The 17,953-nt window shown below is 37.0% G+C and overlaps 1 protein-coding gene across 1 annotated transcript in view; it reads left to right on the top strand.

Moving 5' to 3' along the window:
• Window positions 1–17,953, top strand: part of ADAM2 (ADAM metallopeptidase domain 2) — a 98,288-nt gene that overhangs the window by 59,258 nt on the left and 21,077 nt on the right. Inside the window, exons 14-15 of the mRNA XM_037055095.1 lie at window positions 9,002–9,107; window positions 17,032–17,215. Of these exons, the coding sequence (XP_036910990.1) occupies window positions 9,002–9,107; window positions 17,032–17,215 (290 nt within the window). The remainder of the gene's footprint in view (window positions 1–9,001; window positions 9,108–17,031; window positions 17,216–17,953) is intronic.

Raw genomic sequence — 17,953 nt, 5'->3', positions numbered from 1 at the left:
TTGTTAGCCTCAGCTTCTCAAATTTACTTGTTCTGGCTTCCTGGGTTTATGGTGTGAACATCTGTGGTATAATACCTGTGAGATTCAGTGGTGCAGTCTCCTTGATCTCCCAAGCTCACTGGTCTTGGGCTGTCCTTTACATTGGCTCTGTGTTTGTCTTTGGGTTTTGGTTCTTAGGGGGTTTTTCTTTTGTGGGTCCTTTCCACCAGTGGGTGAACTGATGACCCCTCTGTCCATCATCTGTTTTAATTTGTTCTGCGGGTGAGGGCAGGTTGTGTTGAAGCTAGTTCTTTCATGTGTACAAGGTTTTGAGGATTCTCTTTTGCTCTTGTTCAATTGTTTGTACTGGGTAGTTTCTCCACTATTTAGTTGTATTTCCAGATAGGTCTTTGATTGAGGTTTGTGTAGTTTCCACTCCCTCCTTTACCTTCTTCTGTTGTTATCTGTTGGTGGTTCCTTTATTGTTGGGTTTCCTCTTCCAGTGGGTATCCTGGTGTTCACCACTTCCACTTACTCTTTTTTTGTGTGAGCAGTTGGAAGGGAAGGCAAAATGGTTTATGACAGCAGGAGAGTATTCTATGATATTTGCAGTAGCAGCCAGTAGAGAAGAGATAGCAGATCTTTAGGCTATGTATAGTGTTAACTGTGATCTTCAACCCAACTAGCCACTTTTAAGAAAGGATGGACAGAAGATAAGACTCTTGTTGGGGAGGGTAGGATTGGAAGTTGGATCTAGAAAGCAGTGAGGTTGTGGGAGCTCAGATTCTGAGGTAAGGTGAGAGTAAAGGATAGTAAATAGGTGTAGTGTGTGAGAGAGTAGAGTTAACCACTACAGTAATAGAGTTCAGGAAACTGTGAAGTGGGCCAAGGAGGGGTGCTGTGAAGTATTTACAATTGTATGGAACAGCTATTATTTACAATAATATTAGAGCAACAATCATATGACAGAATCTATGTGATCTCGATAACAGGAATAGGGGGTATAGAACTTTGAGTAGTGAGCTAAAGGAAGGAAGAACAGGAAATTAGCAATGTGAAAAAGAGAACAGGAGAAATCTGTCAAACGATACAATATAACCAGCCAAGCAAGGAAGACTATACAGAAAGAGGAGGAATACAAAGATACTACTAAAATAAAAGTTGTAAGAATAATGAAAAAAATAATAATACAAATATGCAGCAACTTGTAGTTTCTCTGCTATAGCAAAGTGAAATTTATCTCTCTCTCTCTGTACTGTTGGGATGCCCCCTCTTTGGGTCCAACTCTGGTCTTTTCACACTTCCAAGTTGTTTGTCTCACTTGTGGGGGTGGGGAGGCAGGAGAAGGGAGGAAGAAGCAATAAGTTTGGAAAGAAAGGAAGAAGGAATAAAACAAGAAAGAAGGAAAGAGAAAAAAGGTATTTAAAGATAAAACAATAATAAAATTTTAAAAAAGATTACTTAAAAACCAACAAAAGAAAAACATCTCTTGTTGGTTTCAAACTCGCCAAACTGGTTTTTCTGGTCTTGCTGTCTGTAGCAGGTTTGGGGGCAATTGATGTGTCCTTCTTCCCTTCCCGGTGTGTACTCTGCCAGTCCTGTGGGCACTCTCCCAAGAGCTAGTCTGGCGCCTCTCCCCAGCACCCCACGCAGGGGATTCAGGTCCTCTTTAGAGGACTCTTTGGGGGTCATTGCCATGGGCTGTGGTGCAGGCACGCTAGCTGGCCAGGCTGCCTGTGCCTTGGGTTTGGGCGCAAACCCTTCCCAGTGCTATGGGGGAAAGCAAAGCCTTCTGCCCAACCTTGGGATCAGTGCCAGGCTGAGTGGGGAGTAAGCCAAATGGTTGTTGCAGGAGAATCCTTCAAACAGTTCACTTTTTGCGAAATTCCTCCCACTCAAGCCTGCTGCTCAGTATAGCCCAATTCTACAGCGAGACTGGTCACTATCGAGGTCAGAGCCTGACACTATTGCTCTCAATTCTCCCAAGCTGGTGACCACAGACTCTGCAGGTGATCTTGGCCCTTGTGTTTGCCTCTTTGTCCTTATTCCCCTCTCTGCAACCTCAAGCAACCAGGTCTCTCCGATGTTGCCCAAACCCTGCTTGGCCCGGGAAGGAGGGAGCTGATGACCCGGCTCTCTCCCAAGGACCCTGTGGCAGGCCCACAGCTCCCAAAGAGTCCGTGGTGGTAGACCCGGTGGGCACCGAGCCTGGGTCAAAGCTGCCCTGCTCCTGTCTCAAAGCTGCCCCACCCCTGTCTCAAAGCTGGTCCCTTGGACCCTACTGTCCTGCAGCTGTCTCCTTACCACCTGGTTTTTCAGTGTCCGCTACAATTTCTGGTCTCTTATTTTCATATATGCTGGAGTACTGTTGGCTGTTTGCTCTGTTCCTCCATAGATGGGTCAGTTTTTTCTCCCATTTGTAGAGGGAAGTGGAATCCACTCCATCCTATTCCATCGCTATCTTCCCCTCCCCACTACCTTTTTTTAAAATTATTTTTTCTTCTCGTTGTTCTGCGTGGTTGTTTTTTGCTTCCTTATGTTCCAAATCATTCATTTGATTCTCAGCTTCATCCATTTCACTGTTCTTTCCCTGTAAATTGTTCTTTTTTTAATTAGTGTATCCTTCCTTTCTGACTATGTCTTTTTTTATTATGTTGCTGAGGTCCTCACTAAGTTCCTTGAGCATCCTTACAAACATTGTTTTGAACTCTGCATTTGATAGATTGCTTAATTCCATTTCACTTAGCTCTTGGAACCCATATGTGGGTTCCCCAAGGGTTTTGATCTGTTCTTTCATTTAGGCCATCTTTCTTTGTCACCTCATTTTGGCAGCCTCCCTGTGTTTGTTTCTATGTATTAGGTAGAAGCTGCTTTGACTCTGTGTCTTGGTAGTGTGGCCTATTGTATTAGGTGTCTTATGGGGTCCAGGGACACAGCCTCCACTATCATCCAAGCTGTGTATTTGAGGTGTGCCCCTCATGTGGTCTGAGTATACTCTCCTCTTGTAGTTGAGCCTTGGTTGCTGTTGGCAGATCAATGGCAGATCAAGGTATTTACCAAGGCCAGTCATTTGCAAGGACTGCTTGTGACCACTGACCACATACCCCTACCCCTTGGAGGATCAGCTATGCAAGGGCAGGTGATAGGACTCTGATGTGGACTCTGATGTCTGCTGGGTGCGCTAGCCCTGGAGTGTCCTGGGTGATGCAGGCCAAGATCAGCTCCCACCTGTGTTTTGCCTGGGGCACCCTGCCTGAACTATAAAGCAATCTGAGATGGCTGCTATTGTGCTGGGTTTGGAGACTCTCAAGCAAAGCCAAGCTGAGACTCTTACCTGGCTGCCACTAGGGCTCAGTGAAGCCATCTGTTGCTTGTTTAATAGGAGTTAGGAGCCAAGACCATCCATTCTTATGGGAAAACAGTTTAGGTGAGCTTGTAAGTTGGGTGGGGTAGAGCCTCTGTGGATCTCCATAGTGAGTTTCACAGTGTTAGCTAGTATTAGCTCAGATTTGGCACCAGCTTACTAGCTCAGCAAAGGGACAATGGCCTTTGCTTGCCCGGCGGATGCCAGACACTTCAGTCTCTCCCTGTATATCACTGGTGCCCTTCAAGTTGCCACTCCATTGCTGGAGCTCAGAGGGAATGAGTCTGAGTAGGTGAGTCCATATGTGGGCTCCCCAAGAGGAATTCTTAGGGCTACAGCAATTTCGTCCACCAACGCAATCCCCACTAGTTTTAGCAGCCAGAAGTTGTAGAAACTTATCTTTCTGGCACTGGAACCCTGGGCTGGGGGCCTGCCTTGGGCTGGGACTCCTTACTCTGAGATTATCTTTCCTGAATTTTTATTCCTGAAGGTGTGGGGCCAGCCCATTTCATATCCACACCCCTTTTACCAGTCTGGTTGAATGTGGTTTCTTCAATTTTGTAGTTGTCAGAGTTCCATTCACCTCAATTTCTGACATTCCTGACTGATGGTTGCTCTATATTTTAGTTGCAATTTTGATATGGTTGTGAGAAGAGGTGAGCCATGTCTGCCTGTGTCTCTATCTTGACTAGAAGCTAGAATATGGATATTAAGTTCTCTCGGCATCATTATTGAAAAGATGATTATCTGCTCATTTTACTGACTTGGCATCTCTGCCAAAAAATATCACTTGACTGAAAATAAGGGGTTAATTCTGGACTCTTAATTCTATTCCATTGATCTATATGTTCATATGCTTAAAACAGTAGACCCCTGTCTTGATTACCGTAGCTTCATAGTTTGTTTTGAAATCAGGAAATGTAAGTAATCCAAAAATTTTCTTCTTTTAAAAGATTATTTGGATATCCTGGGTCTCTTAAACTTCTTGAATTTTAGAATCAACTTGTTAATTTTTGCAAAAAAAGGAAGTTGGAATTTTGAAAGTGACTGTGTTGAATCAGCATATTGATTTGAGGTGTAATGTTATATTAACTATATTAAGGCATCTAATATATTAACTATATTAAGACATGTAATACAGAAAAATGGGATGTCTTTCTAATATTTGGATTTTATTTAATTTATTTTAATTAAATATTTATGGTTTTGTAATTATCAATGTACTTATCTTAAATTTATTTCTTTACATTGTATTCTTTTTGATGCTATTACAATAGTATTTTTCTTAAATTTTGTATTGTTCATTACTAGAGTATAAATATCAATTGATTTAAAATATTGATTCTTTATCCTGAAACCTAGCTAAAATCCTATATTACTTCTAATAGTTATTTTTAATTGAAGTATAAATGCTATATAATATTATATCAGTTATAAAGAAGTTTGACATCTTTATATCTTTCAGTGTAACCACTCCACTAATTCTAGCCTTCATCTGTAACTCTGCAAACTCATCACAATATTATTGACTATATTCCCCATACCTACCTCCTTCCCTCTGGTAAACATACCTTTAGTCTATGTTTTTATGAGTCTGTTTGTGTTTTGCTTATTTGTTTTCAATTCCAGTTATAACTGCAATTGTACAGTATTTGTCTTATTCTCTTTGACTTACTTGTGTTAGTATAATGCCCTCTATGTCATACACATTGTCTCAAATGGCAAGATTTTATTCCTTTTTGTTGTAGCATAATATTTCATATTATTCCATAATATTCCATTATTATACTAATATTCCATCATTATACCAATATCTCATATATACATGCCACATCTTCTTTATTCCTTCATCTATCAGTAGCCACTTGGTTGTTTCTATATCTTAGCTATTGTGAATAATCCTGTGAATACAGATAATTTTACTTGTATTATTTCAGCTTAGATGTATATTATTTCTTTTATTTGCCTACTGCTCTGACAATCAAGACTTCCAATACTGTGTTGAATAGAAGGAATGAAAGCTGGTATCCCTGTTCTGTTCCTTATAGAGGAAAGCCTTTTAGTCATTTACTGTTGAGTATTACTTCAATTGTGTGTTTCCTACAGATGGTCTTTATTATATTCAATATAATATCGAATATATTATAGTAGATTTCCTTCTAGTCCTAGTATGCTTAGTGTTTTTATCATTAAAAGGTGCTGAATTTTGTGAAATGCTTTTTCTGGGTCAATTGACATGACTACATCGTGAGGGTTTTTTTTCCTTTCATTCTGCTATTTTGGTGTAAGACAGTGATTGTGTGTGTGTGTGTGTGTGTGTGTGTGTGTGTGTTAAGCCATCGTGATTGTGTGTGTGTGTGTGTGTGTGTGTGTGTTAAGCTACATCGTGAGGGTTTTTTTTCCTTTCATTCTGCTATTTTGGTGTAAGACAGTGATTGTGTGTGTGTGTGTGTGTGTGTGTGTGTGTGTGTGTGTGTTAAGCCATCCTTGCATTTCAGGATTAAACCCCACTTGGTAATGGTATATAATGTTCTTTATATACCCTAGAATTCAGTTTATTAGTATTTTATTTGTATTTGGGTATTAGAGTGTAGATTTCTTGAGGATTTTTACATCTACATTTGTGAGGGACAGTCTCAAATTTTTCTTTATTGAAATGTCTTTGGGTTGTTTTAGTATCAAGTCTCATTGAGTGATTAAGGAAGTATTTCCTACTCACATTTTTTGGAAGAATCCTTGATGCACATAATTAAATGTTTGAATTTTTGTGGAAATCATCATTGAGGACTTTCACACTCAGGCTTCTAGTGTGGGGTATTTTTTTCTGCTTAATAATAAAAATTTACCAATTTTGTTGATGTTTTCAAAGAAACAAATTTTATTTTTACTGATATTCTTTATCAATTGTCTATTCTCTGTGTTATTATTTCTGCTATAATCCCTTTTATTTTTTCCTTCTGTTTGCCTTATGTTTAGAATTCTCCTTTTTTCAGTATCTTCAGGTAGAATGCTAGGTTATTGATTTTAAATCTTCTTTCCTAGCTTAAATATTTACAGTTATAACTTTGTAAGTACTGTTTTCAAAGTTTCTCATGAATTTTTGTAAGCCATGTTTTCATTTTTAGTCATCTCAAAGTATTTTCCAGTGTCCCATTAGATTTGTTTTGATGCTTTTGTTATTTTGCACTTTCCTTACATATTTTATTATTGATATTTAAATTCAATTTTATTGTATTCAGAGAGCATAATTTGTATGGCTTGGCCTCACATATGATCTATCTTGGAGAATATCCAAATGCATAGAGAAGAGTAGGTATTCTGGTGTTGTTGGTTAGAGTGTTCTATAGGTACCTATTATGTCTGGTTTATTTGTAATGTTGCTGTAATTTTGTATTTCCTTGCTGATGTCCTGTTTATTTGTTCTAGCCATTACTGAAATTTTGGCAAAAATCAACTATGTGCCCTGGGTATGGTGCATACCCAGGAGTATTGAGCTTTTACAGAAGTTCAAAATAGGTTACATCATTTCATTAGCTGTAAGGCTGCTGGCTTTTGGCTACCATGACACTGAGGAAGGATAAGAATATTCCCAATTAAAATATCACAGGTCTCTTTGTCCTACTAACTATATTAAAATATCACAGGTCTCTTTGTCCTACTAACTATATTAGCCAGAATTTCCCCAGAGAAACAAAATCTGTAGAAATACAATGATTGTATTTTCTTTTCTTGTATATGTAACAACATATGAATATGTATATGTATAGTTATCTATTATCTATCTACCTATCAAAATTAAGAAATTGGCTTACATGATTTTGAGAGTAATTCACTTTTCTGGGAGACACTGGATAGCTGAGACAAAGAAGAAGAGCTCAAAGATCATGTCCTCTATCCTTCCTCAATGCAGAGAACATTGGAAGGCCCCCGGATATATGTCAAACCAGATCCTTCACAAAAGGTCAAATGTCCGGTACAAGCAAGAGGTCTCAGCCCCTGTTACACAGAGAGACTGAGCATGTGTTTCAGTCTGCTGTCTGTCTATTTAGTGTCCTGGGGGTGGTAGCCAGCCTAAAACCATCTTTCTGATCAGTACTATCCTGTGGCACCCAGGACTGTAAGCACCCCTTAGTCATTACAGCCAGATGATTTAGAGGTGTCTCCCGGGCAGCAACCCTCCAGACTGGAGCACCCTCTGAAAACCAGAGCACCATCTGAAAGATACTGCTACTCTGGAGCTTTTCACAGTGAGAGCATGAAGGTAGCACCCACCCTCTGAGGTCTTGAAAGGATTATAGTAAGCCTTTAAGATGTGCGTTTTAGTATATGTACCATGGTTCCTTTACTCAATTATTTTAAAATGATAGGTGCTTTTATTTTACATTCTTTCTTGGTGGTTTTTAGATATAAAGACATATTTCTTGTTAAAACTTTTTTACTCTCTCCATCTTTAATTTTTGCCTTTGAGAAGACCTGTCTTCAGTCTAGATGCTTCTCTTGTATAGATATTACTATTGTGCACCTTATTCTTCTGTTAGGTACATGAAATAAGAAGCTAATTAATTAAATCAGAAGCTGATCTTTGTTAAGGTTAGAGTTCAGATAAGGCTCAGTCTACATCCAGTACACTCTTGTTTCCAGGGCATAACTCCCCAGGGTTTTTAACTGAGAGGTGGTATATTTACTAAGACTCCTCTCCTTGGCATGCACACAGAAACTGCAGAAGAATCTGCACTGCTTTATGGAGGTCATTTCTTTATATTTTATTCTGTTTTTTACATGTTTGGAAGCAAAACAAGCCTTGAGGAGGGACTAAGCTACATGTGGAAACCCCTTGAGTCTCTAATTTTGTTACTCTAGCTATGAAAGATCTTCAACTTTGGTTTATTTTATGTCCACCAGCAACTGCTTGCTTCTCAAGCTTACAATTTTGACTTCTCACCCATGCCAGGTTTGCAAATGAACTCTGAACAAAGTCAACAGCATATTTTCAGTTCACTACCACCTGTAGGAGTTTCAGCTGAGATCCTGATGTGTCTACTGGGGCTCTTTTTCTGGTGTGTCATTTTTTTTCTCAGCAGGACAATCCAGTGGTTAAATCTTTCTAAGAGTTTTAACTCAATCCTTCAACTAGATTAGAACTAGTGATGGGGGGTTATAATAAGTAAACTGCTCTTTAAATAGGTTGGATTTTATGAGAATTACACACATTCTGTTCATGGACTGGATAGTGAATGTGAAGATAAATCAACGTTGGCTTCAAGATTTTTGATCTGAGGAAACTATGGTGAAAAAAAGCAAAATATTAGCTAAGTGGCTGGACTTGAAAAGATATTTATGCAAAGACAGATAATTGACCAAGAAGTCAATTATTTTTAAAGTTTCTTAAATACTTATATATTCTAGACTTACTGAAAATTAGAAGATAAACTGCATACCATATTTATATCTAAGGTATCTGGTTAGTAACCACAGTGCCTTCAACTTAATATTTTATTAAAGTGGTTTTGTGTGATCTTAAACCTAGTTTTTATTTTCAGTATATGTTATGATCTTATTTTGTGCAGTAGATTTTAATCTATTTTAAATTGTTAACTGTATTTGTCAATGATGTTAAATTAATATAGTTCAATATTACTAACCACACTTCTTTTTCAGATATAAGTGGGGCTCCTCAAGAGTGTTTTGAACACCTTAATTCTATGGCTGATGAATCTGGGAACTGTGGTACAAGTGATTCAGGATACAAGAAGTGTGAACCCAAGTATGTTTTAGAAAATATATCTGAGGAAGTCTATTGCCTTAAATTTGAAAGTACCACCAGATGAGTTTATGCATAATAACAATATCACCTGGCCATGAAGTTGAGACTGTATTTAGTCAAATTATAAATGTCTGACATACAGAATACCTGTGATTTTTTCTTCTCACATATCTAAATTACCCCTTATATCTTTCCAGAGACTGTTTAACATACACATAAGTAAATTAATTATCCACTAGTTATAAGGACCGATTTTATTTTGCTTGCTGTCACTTTAATTTTATAAAGGATGACCATTCTTATAGTGGTGAAATGAAAACACATGAATTTTTACTGTCTAGGTAGTAAAGCACTGTGTTTAAGAACATGTACTCTGCAGCCAGACATCATGCTTTCAAATCCCAACTACATTGCTCTGCACTGGATATACCTTTTACTGTTCTCATATATAAAGTATAAATAACAATTTTACTAACATCATTAGTCTGGTGCCAGTGTGGAATTTCGATCGTCTATGAAAAGTACTTAGAATGGGACTGACTCATAGTATGCACACCAGAAAGAACATCTTAGTACATTTGTAAGTTGCTTTTTCATATGCTCAAACCCAGAATACACAGAAGTTTGTTTCCAATTGCTACAGCATATACTGACTAAAGGAAACCGTCTAACTATTGTGACTATATGCTCCTTTAAATCACTGGAAATTTTCATATTCGTTGCTAAAAATTAATTCTCTGATAATTACAATATCTGGATCATTTTGATATTAGTATCTAGTGATTTATTTGCTCCTGCCTATGCTTAGCAATTTTATATTAGATGCTATGAATAATATATAAGGGAAACATTGCATTCATTTATGCATTTCAGAATGAAAGTCTACGTATCTTGATATGAAGGGATTTAGCACAACAACAGCTGAAAACAGTGTTCATTTACTTGTCTCCTCAGATGCATTTTATGAATTCCTTGGAGTCCTCACTATACATGCTTAGTTCAGTGGTCAGCCAGGATTAAGGGTGAAGTTTATATGCACATTTTATGGCTCAGTGCCTCTTAATTTCCAATCACAAAATTGACATTTAGGCCCATCTTCTAACTCTGTCTTTTGATTATTCAAGATAAGAAGATTGAATGTGTTCTCAGAATATTTTTAAAAGCCACAATACACAATATCCCATATGCAGTTTCCATGATTAAGGCTCAATTACCATATAATTCTTCCTTTCTGTTTACATCCCAAAGCCTTCAGTGTGTGTGTGTGTGTGTGTGTGTGTGTGTGTGTGTGTGTATGTGAAAGAGAGAGGGAGAGAGAGAGAGAGAGAGATGGCTCTATTTGTCAGTGCCTTCTAGCCAAAGACCATCAGGAATGAAACTGTAGTTGAACAAGTTGGGTTTCTTACATCTTGCAGACAGTGAGACTTCACACTCTGAGATTCTGTGAAACATCTTAGTTGCAGAGTTTTAGAGATTTGTTATAGGACTTGAGCTTGTGTTAAGTGATTTTCAGCAGGGATTTTGGAAGCACATCTTTTCTCTGAGCTGGATAGCTTCAGAAAGTAAAGGGGATACTGTGATCAGGTATCTTAATAAATCTTATAGATGAAGAAGGAAAACTAGATAGAGTGAAGGTGAAGTTGCAATTGGTAGCAAAACAACAGTCACTCCTATAAACTGGATGAGAGGGATGTTTGATCATTTTATTGCTTGGACAACATGTATTTCTTGTCTCCCTATGTTCAGACATGATCCACCATGGTCACAGAAGAACTTTACCTTAGGTTAATCTTCTTGTAATTTCCTATGTTCAACAGGTGAGCACCATGGTCTGGCACTGAATGCAAGTCAGCTTGTATAATGTCAAGGCCTTGCTGTTAGTTCCGGTAGATAGATAGATAGGATTATTATTGCTGAGTCATATAAGTTCATATGAACCATTTTTGATAAACTGACAAGTTGTTTTCCAAAGTGACTGTGCAGTTTTATATCCACCCTAGCACAATCCAAGAGTCCTTGTTTCTCCACAATGTGGTACTGCTTGGTATTGTCAGTCTGTTTTATCTTAGCCATTATAGTTGTAAGTTATTTTTGTTTTAATTTGCATTCATCTAATTTGTAATTATTTTGAGCACTTTTCAAGTTTTCTTGTCAATGTGTGTATCCTCCTGTGTGATGCATCTGTTCAAAATTTTCCACTATATTTGCAATCGTTTAGTCTTCATTTCGTCTTTGTATCTTTTTATTCTGAACTCATTATAGATTCACCAGAAGTTGCAAAAATAATGTATAGAGAACATAGAGGACCCTTGTATCCTTTAGTTGGTTTCCCCTAATGGTAACATTTTATTATATTTATCTGTAGTACAATATCAAAACCATGAAATTGGAACTGGTAAAATCATAGACCTTCCTCAGTTGATTTCATCCCTTGTACTTGCATTGGTGTGGTCTCTGAGTGTATGTGCTGAGTTGTCATCTTAACAATACTGAGTTTTCAATTGATAAATGCATTGGGTTGACCAAAAAGTTCATTTGTTTCTTTCCATAAGTTGGCTCTAGTGGCACTTAACTTTCTTGAAATTCATTAGAAACAATTGTGTTAGATTGTATTGTGACAGCTGTCATATCAGTGTGCATTTAAAAAAAACATCAAAATTCATTAATTTTTGTGAAGCCATTTTAATATTGATGATGAAAGAAAATAAGCAACATTTTTGGCATATTATGTTTTTTTATTTTGAGAAAGGTAAAAACACAACTGAAACGCACACAAAAAAAGAGTACAGTGTATGGAGAAAGTGCTGTAACTGACCAAATGTATCAACAGTTGTTTGTGAAGTTTCATCCTGGAGATCTCTCACTGGACGATGCTTCCCTTTATTTTAAGAAATCAGCTGACAGTACTTTCCTGTAGGAACTAGCTTCTTTTCTCTTTCTGCTTTTAAGATTGTCTCTTTAGCTTTAACTTTTGGCATTTTAATTATGATGTGTCTTGGAGTGGGCTTCTTTGCTTCCATCTTATTTGGGATTCTCTGTGCTTCCTGGACTTGCATGTCTATTTCCTTCACCAAATTAGGGAAGTTTTCTTTCATTATTTTTTAAAATAGATTTCTAATTGTTTGCTCTTTCTCTTCTCCTTTTGGCACATCTATAATCTGAATGTTAGAACAATGAGGTTGTCCCAGAGGCTGTTTACATCATCCTCATTTTTAAAAATTCGTTTTTCTTCTTGTTGCTCTGAATAGTTGTTTTTTTCTTCCTTATGTTCCAAATTATGATTTGGTTCTTGGCTTCATTCAGTCTACTGTTGTTTCCCTATAAACTGTTCTTTTTTCAATTAGTGTATCTTTCATTTCTAATTGGATCTGTTCTTATGCTGTTTAGGTCCTCACTAAGTTTCTTGAGCATTTTTATAACCAGTGTTTTGCACTCTGCATTTGATAGACTGCTTATCTCCATTTTGTTTAGTTCATTTTCTGGAATTATGATTTGTTCTTTCATTTGGGCCATGTTTTTTTGTCTCCTCACTTTGGCAGCCTCCCCGTGTTTATTTCTATGTATTAGGTACAGCTGCTATGACTACCTGTCTTGTTAGCTGTCCTAATATAGTAGGTGTCCTGTGGGGTCCAGTGGCACCACCTCCCCTTTCACCCAAGCTGGGTAGTTGAGGTGTGCCCTTTGTGTGGGGTGAGTATACCCTCCTCTTATAGTTTAGCCTTGGTTGCTGGTGGCATGTAAATGGGAGGGATTTACTCAGGACAGTCAGTTGCAAGGACTGGCTGTGACCACTGACCATCCACCTCCTCCTCCTGTGGAGGATCAGCTGTGCAGTGGCAGGGTGGTAGTGCTCTGATGTGGTCTGAAACTGTCCCCTGGGTGCACAGGCCCTGGGCTTTCTTGATTGGTCCAGGCCAAGGTCAGCCCCAACCTGTGTTTCGTCTGGGACCATCCTGTCTGAGCTATACAGCAGTCTGAGATGGCTGCTACTTGTGCTGGATTTAGAGATTCCCAGGCAAAGCCATGCTTGAATCTAGGCTGGCTGCTTCTAGTGCCATGCCTGGGGCCACTTAGCAAGAGGTACAGGGGCTGGGGGCTTACTGAGGCAGGCTATTGCTTGTTTGAAAGGATTTAGGAAGTTTTGAAACAAGAGCCAAGACCTGCCACTTACATGGAAAAGCCACTGATAACCACTGTAAGTTAGGTGGAGTGGAGCCTCAAGGGATTTCCAGGGTATAGCAAATAGTGTTAGCCAGGTTGATGGAGTCTCAGATATGCCACCTGCCTGCCAGCTCTGTCTATCTTTCCGTCTAGGAGAAAGTTGTCTCCCAGCTCTCACCTTGATGCCAGAATCTTCAGTTCCTCCCTGTATCCCATTGTGGTGCCCTTCAAGCTGCTACCCTGGTACTGGAGCTCAGAGGGCATGAGTCAGAGTAAGTCCGTATGTGGGTTCTTTAAAAGGAACTGCTTGGGACTGGAGAAATTTCTTCCACTAACTCAATCCCTGATGATTTTTGCAGCCAGAAGTTATGGGTACTTATCTTCATGGCACTGGAACACTGTGCTTGGGGGCTTTGTATGGGGCTGGGACTGCTCACTCCTGAGATATCCTTCCTGAATTTTTATTCATCACACATGGATGTAAGGCCAGTCTGTTCCACATTTCCACCCCTTCTACTAGTCTAGGTGGACGCTGTTTCTTTAATTCTGTAGTTGTCAGACTACCATTCAACTTGGTATCTTCTGATTATGAGTGATGGTTGTTCTATAATTTAGTTGTAATTTTGATATGGTTGTTCAAGGAAGCAAGCCATGTTTACCACATGCATTTTTTTAAAATTTCACTTCGATGTATACTTAGAAGTGGAATTTCTGGGTCATTTGGCAATTATATGTTTTTATTGCCCAAATATAATATTTTCCAGAATGACTGTACCATTTTACATTTCTATTAACAATACATGAGAGTTCCAGAGTTCCAGCTTTTTTACATCTTCAACTTTTTTTCCTGCTTGCTTTTTGCTTTTTGATGTGTGTGCCTTGATAAAGATGTATGCAGTTCTGGTTTTAATTTGCATTTACCTTGATTTATACAATGACTACTCTTTCATATGATTATTAAACACTTGCATATCTTCTTTGGTAAAATATCTTGGGAAATCTACAGTCCATTTTTTAATTAGGTTTTGTTGTTTCTATTGAATTGTAATAGTAGTTTATGTATTTCAAGTATAATCTTTATCAATATATGAATTATAAACATTTTCTTTTGGCTGTTCTTCTTTCCCTGATGACCTCTTTTGGAGAGAAAAATATTTTAATTTTGATAAAGTTCAATTTATTCATTTGTATGGTTACAGATCATGGCTTTGATACCATACCTAAGAAATCTTTGTCCCATTGCATAAAAGTGAGAAAATAGAAATGTTTGTCTTGCTTCAGATTAAAGAGTAATAGTCAGTCTTTCAACTTGAACCATGGTAATACTAGTGGGTTATACATACAGGTCTATCAGACTAAGGAACTTCCTTTTTATTTCTGGTTTGATGAGAATGTGTACCATGGATCATTACTGGATTTTATGGAATGCTTTTTCTGTGATTATACATTTTTCTTTATAGTCTACAAATTAGAATCTTTTAGATATTAATGTAACCCTGCATTCCTGGTTAATTCCCACTGAATCGTAGTATGTAATCACTTTTATATAATTCTAGATTTGGGTTGCTAATATTTGTTAAAGTTGTATGAATCTATGTTTATTATGATGTGATGACTTTGCTTGTCTTTGATATCAGGATAATACTTGCCTCACAGAACGAGTTGGAAAGTGTTTTTACCCCTATTATTTTCTAAAAAGCTTGTGTAGAATTAGTAAAGAATTTATGACTGAAGCCATTTGACATTGTATTATGTTGTGTGTGTGTGTGTGTGTGTGTGTGTGTGTGTGTGTGTGTGAAAGAGAGAGAGGGAGAGAGAGAGAGATGGCTCTATTTGTGAATTGGGGAGCACATTTAAATGGAGGCAAATTTTAAGTTTCATTGTGTGTTACTTCCAAATCTATCTTTCTCAAGTCTCCTCAGCACATAGCCTTCCAGTCCACTAGGGATGTGATGTGAGGAAAGTGTATCACCACCCTTTTTGGAGCTCTCATTTCCAGGACTACACTTAAATTCTGGTTGGTCTATCACTGATCCCTATTAAAACCTCAGCCTCGGGCTAAAAGTGATGCTGTTTTTACCTTGATTCCCTACCAAGTTTGCTATTTTTCCTCAATATGCTGCTGGGTGAGCTCTTTTTTCCCTGTCCCCTGCACCAAATCAAGAACAACCACTCTGATATTACACTTATTGGTTTTCATGGCCAAGAGTGCCCTGGTCAAATGACAGCATCCATGGAGCTAGGAGAGGCCCTGAAAGCAGACAGGCAAGATGGCCACAGCCTCTCACTGTTCTTACCTTATTTTATAGCACCTTTTAATAAATGCTTCTCAATTTGATGTTTGCTTTTTATCAGTTTTCATAGCCCTGAAATGGTTGTTTGGACAAATTTGCCCAATTTTATACTTGTTTGAGGAGGAGATGACTTAACCTATATCTTTTCTCTGTTACAGTCCCTTAATTTAGATTTATCTACATAATTTTCTTTTTTTCTTTTTTTAATTTTAATTTTTATTTAATTGTTGTTCAAGCACAGTTTTCTGTCTTATATTCCCAGCCCTGTCCCCCACCCAGTGCTCCCCACCTCCCTCCCATTTCCGCCCCCCACCTTAGTTATTGTCCATGTCCACCTTGTCCATTGTCCAAGTCCTTTATACTTGTTCATATGAGTCCATCCCCTTTTCCCCTATGATTCTCTCCCCTCTCCCCTCTGGACCCTGTCAGCCTGTTCCGTATTTGAGTGTCATTGGTCATATTTTGCTTGCTTGTTTGTTTTGTTGTTTAGATTCCTGTTAAAGGTGATATCATATGGTATTTGTCTTTCACCACCTGGCTTATTTCACTCAGCATCTACATAATTTTCTTTATTTTGTGTCTGATTTATCACAAAATTTAGGGATGACCCATGATAAACACTCTCATATAACTAAGAATAGAAAGAGACCCTCTTAATCATATTAAAGCTATATATATTTATATATAACAAAGCCATCTATATATGTATTTATAAAAGTTACATATAGGATCAATTCCACAATGGGAAGAACTCAGTTTACATTTCACACTAGTAGTGCTAGTAAAATTTTTTCTTAATTACTATTTGAAAATGCCACATTTCATTGTGAAATACATTTTCTCTGCATATAGAGTGGGAAGACAGTAGACAGCTTGTTTCAGCTTTGAATCTGCCATTTAATAATCTTCTGGTTTCTGTTATTTCTCTTAGAAAATCCATCATAAGTTATATTATTATTTGTTTCTTATTAATGCTTTTTAAATTTTCCAGTTACTTTTATGACTTTTGGGGATCTACAATGCTGCTGTGATATAGTTTTATATTAATATTTATTGCATAGAATATTTCTGGAGTTTGAGTCTCAAAAGTCTTGACTCATAATACTGAGAGTAGTATTATGTTTAGAAAAAACTGAAAAGGAAATCAAATAAGACTCATAATTAGATAAACTTTACTAATTTTTTAAAGGTAGTGTAAACTGGAAGTTGATTATATCTAAAAATAAAAAACAGTGAAGTAATCACTACAAAAAAAGTTTTCAGGCTAACGAGGAAGTAGTTAATAATTATTAAAATGTTCAGTTGTTATTAACAATACAGGCAAGGCTGGGGTTTTTTTGGTGTTTCATGATTAATTGCGTACATCTTTTTCAAAACTTCAATGCTTTCTTTAAGTCTTTGCTTTAGATGCTATTCTAATATTTCTCTGTATTTAACAGTAATGATTTTTATGTATTGGTAAATTTTAGAGATCTGCGGTGTGGAAAATTAATATGTAAATATGAACAAGAAAATGTACTTTTTGTTACAAGTGCCACTACAACTTATACTAATGTAAATGGACAAATCTGCATCTCAGCGGAGTATCCACAAGGTAGTGAAAACAGCGCAAAGATGTGGGTAAAAGATGGAACTGTTTGTGGTCAAAATCAGGTATGTTGTCTTCCATTCCCAAATGACTTTCTAATTTATGCTCTAACTTTAAATGCTTGTTTAGTATCTGCTTCATAATTTAAGTGCACATTCAATTTCAAAACTAAGAAAGCAGAAAACTTTTTAAAGAAAAAATCTGAAAAGAAAAATTAACCTGCATTTATGCATAGATGATATCACCATGAATATTTTATTGGCTTTTTTTCATACAAATGATGTATATTACTAATTTCAAAATGATTGTTCATTCCTGTGTCTTGTTAAATTATATTACATAGTGCTTCTAATGTCATGAATTATTCTTTTTGTACAATTCTTTAAAATAGCTGTTACATAATATATGTTCATTTTAGTGATGAAAATAAGAACACATAGAGTTAAGAGAAAATTCATTGAAGCACCTATCTGAGGTGTGACTACTCTATTTGCAGAACCTTCAATCTCTCTCTCTCTCTCTCTCTCTCTTCCCACCCCATGCATATACTTATCTAGCAAGTCTTACTACATATTCTTACAAGAACATCCCATTCTATTATCTGATTTTATTTTACTATTTTATACACATATTAATATGCATCAACATTTCTGTCTTCCTAGATTTCTCCTCTGTGAAATTTATGTCACTGATGTATATATACATAAATATACAACAAAACTGAAGCTTAAATTATACTCATGTCTCAATTTTAAGGTACAAAGTCTGCCTAGTCTAATAAAAACACAATATATTAAATTACT

This window comes from Sturnira hondurensis, unplaced genomic scaffold (genome assembly GCF_014824575.4).
Source record: "Sturnira hondurensis isolate 20B ecotype Veracruz unplaced genomic scaffold, ASM1482457v3 Scaffold0008640, whole genome shotgun sequence".
NCBI classification, from domain to species: Eukaryota; Metazoa; Chordata; class Mammalia; order Chiroptera; family Phyllostomidae; genus Sturnira; species Sturnira hondurensis.
This window is presented reverse-complemented; position numbering and strand designations above follow the sequence as displayed.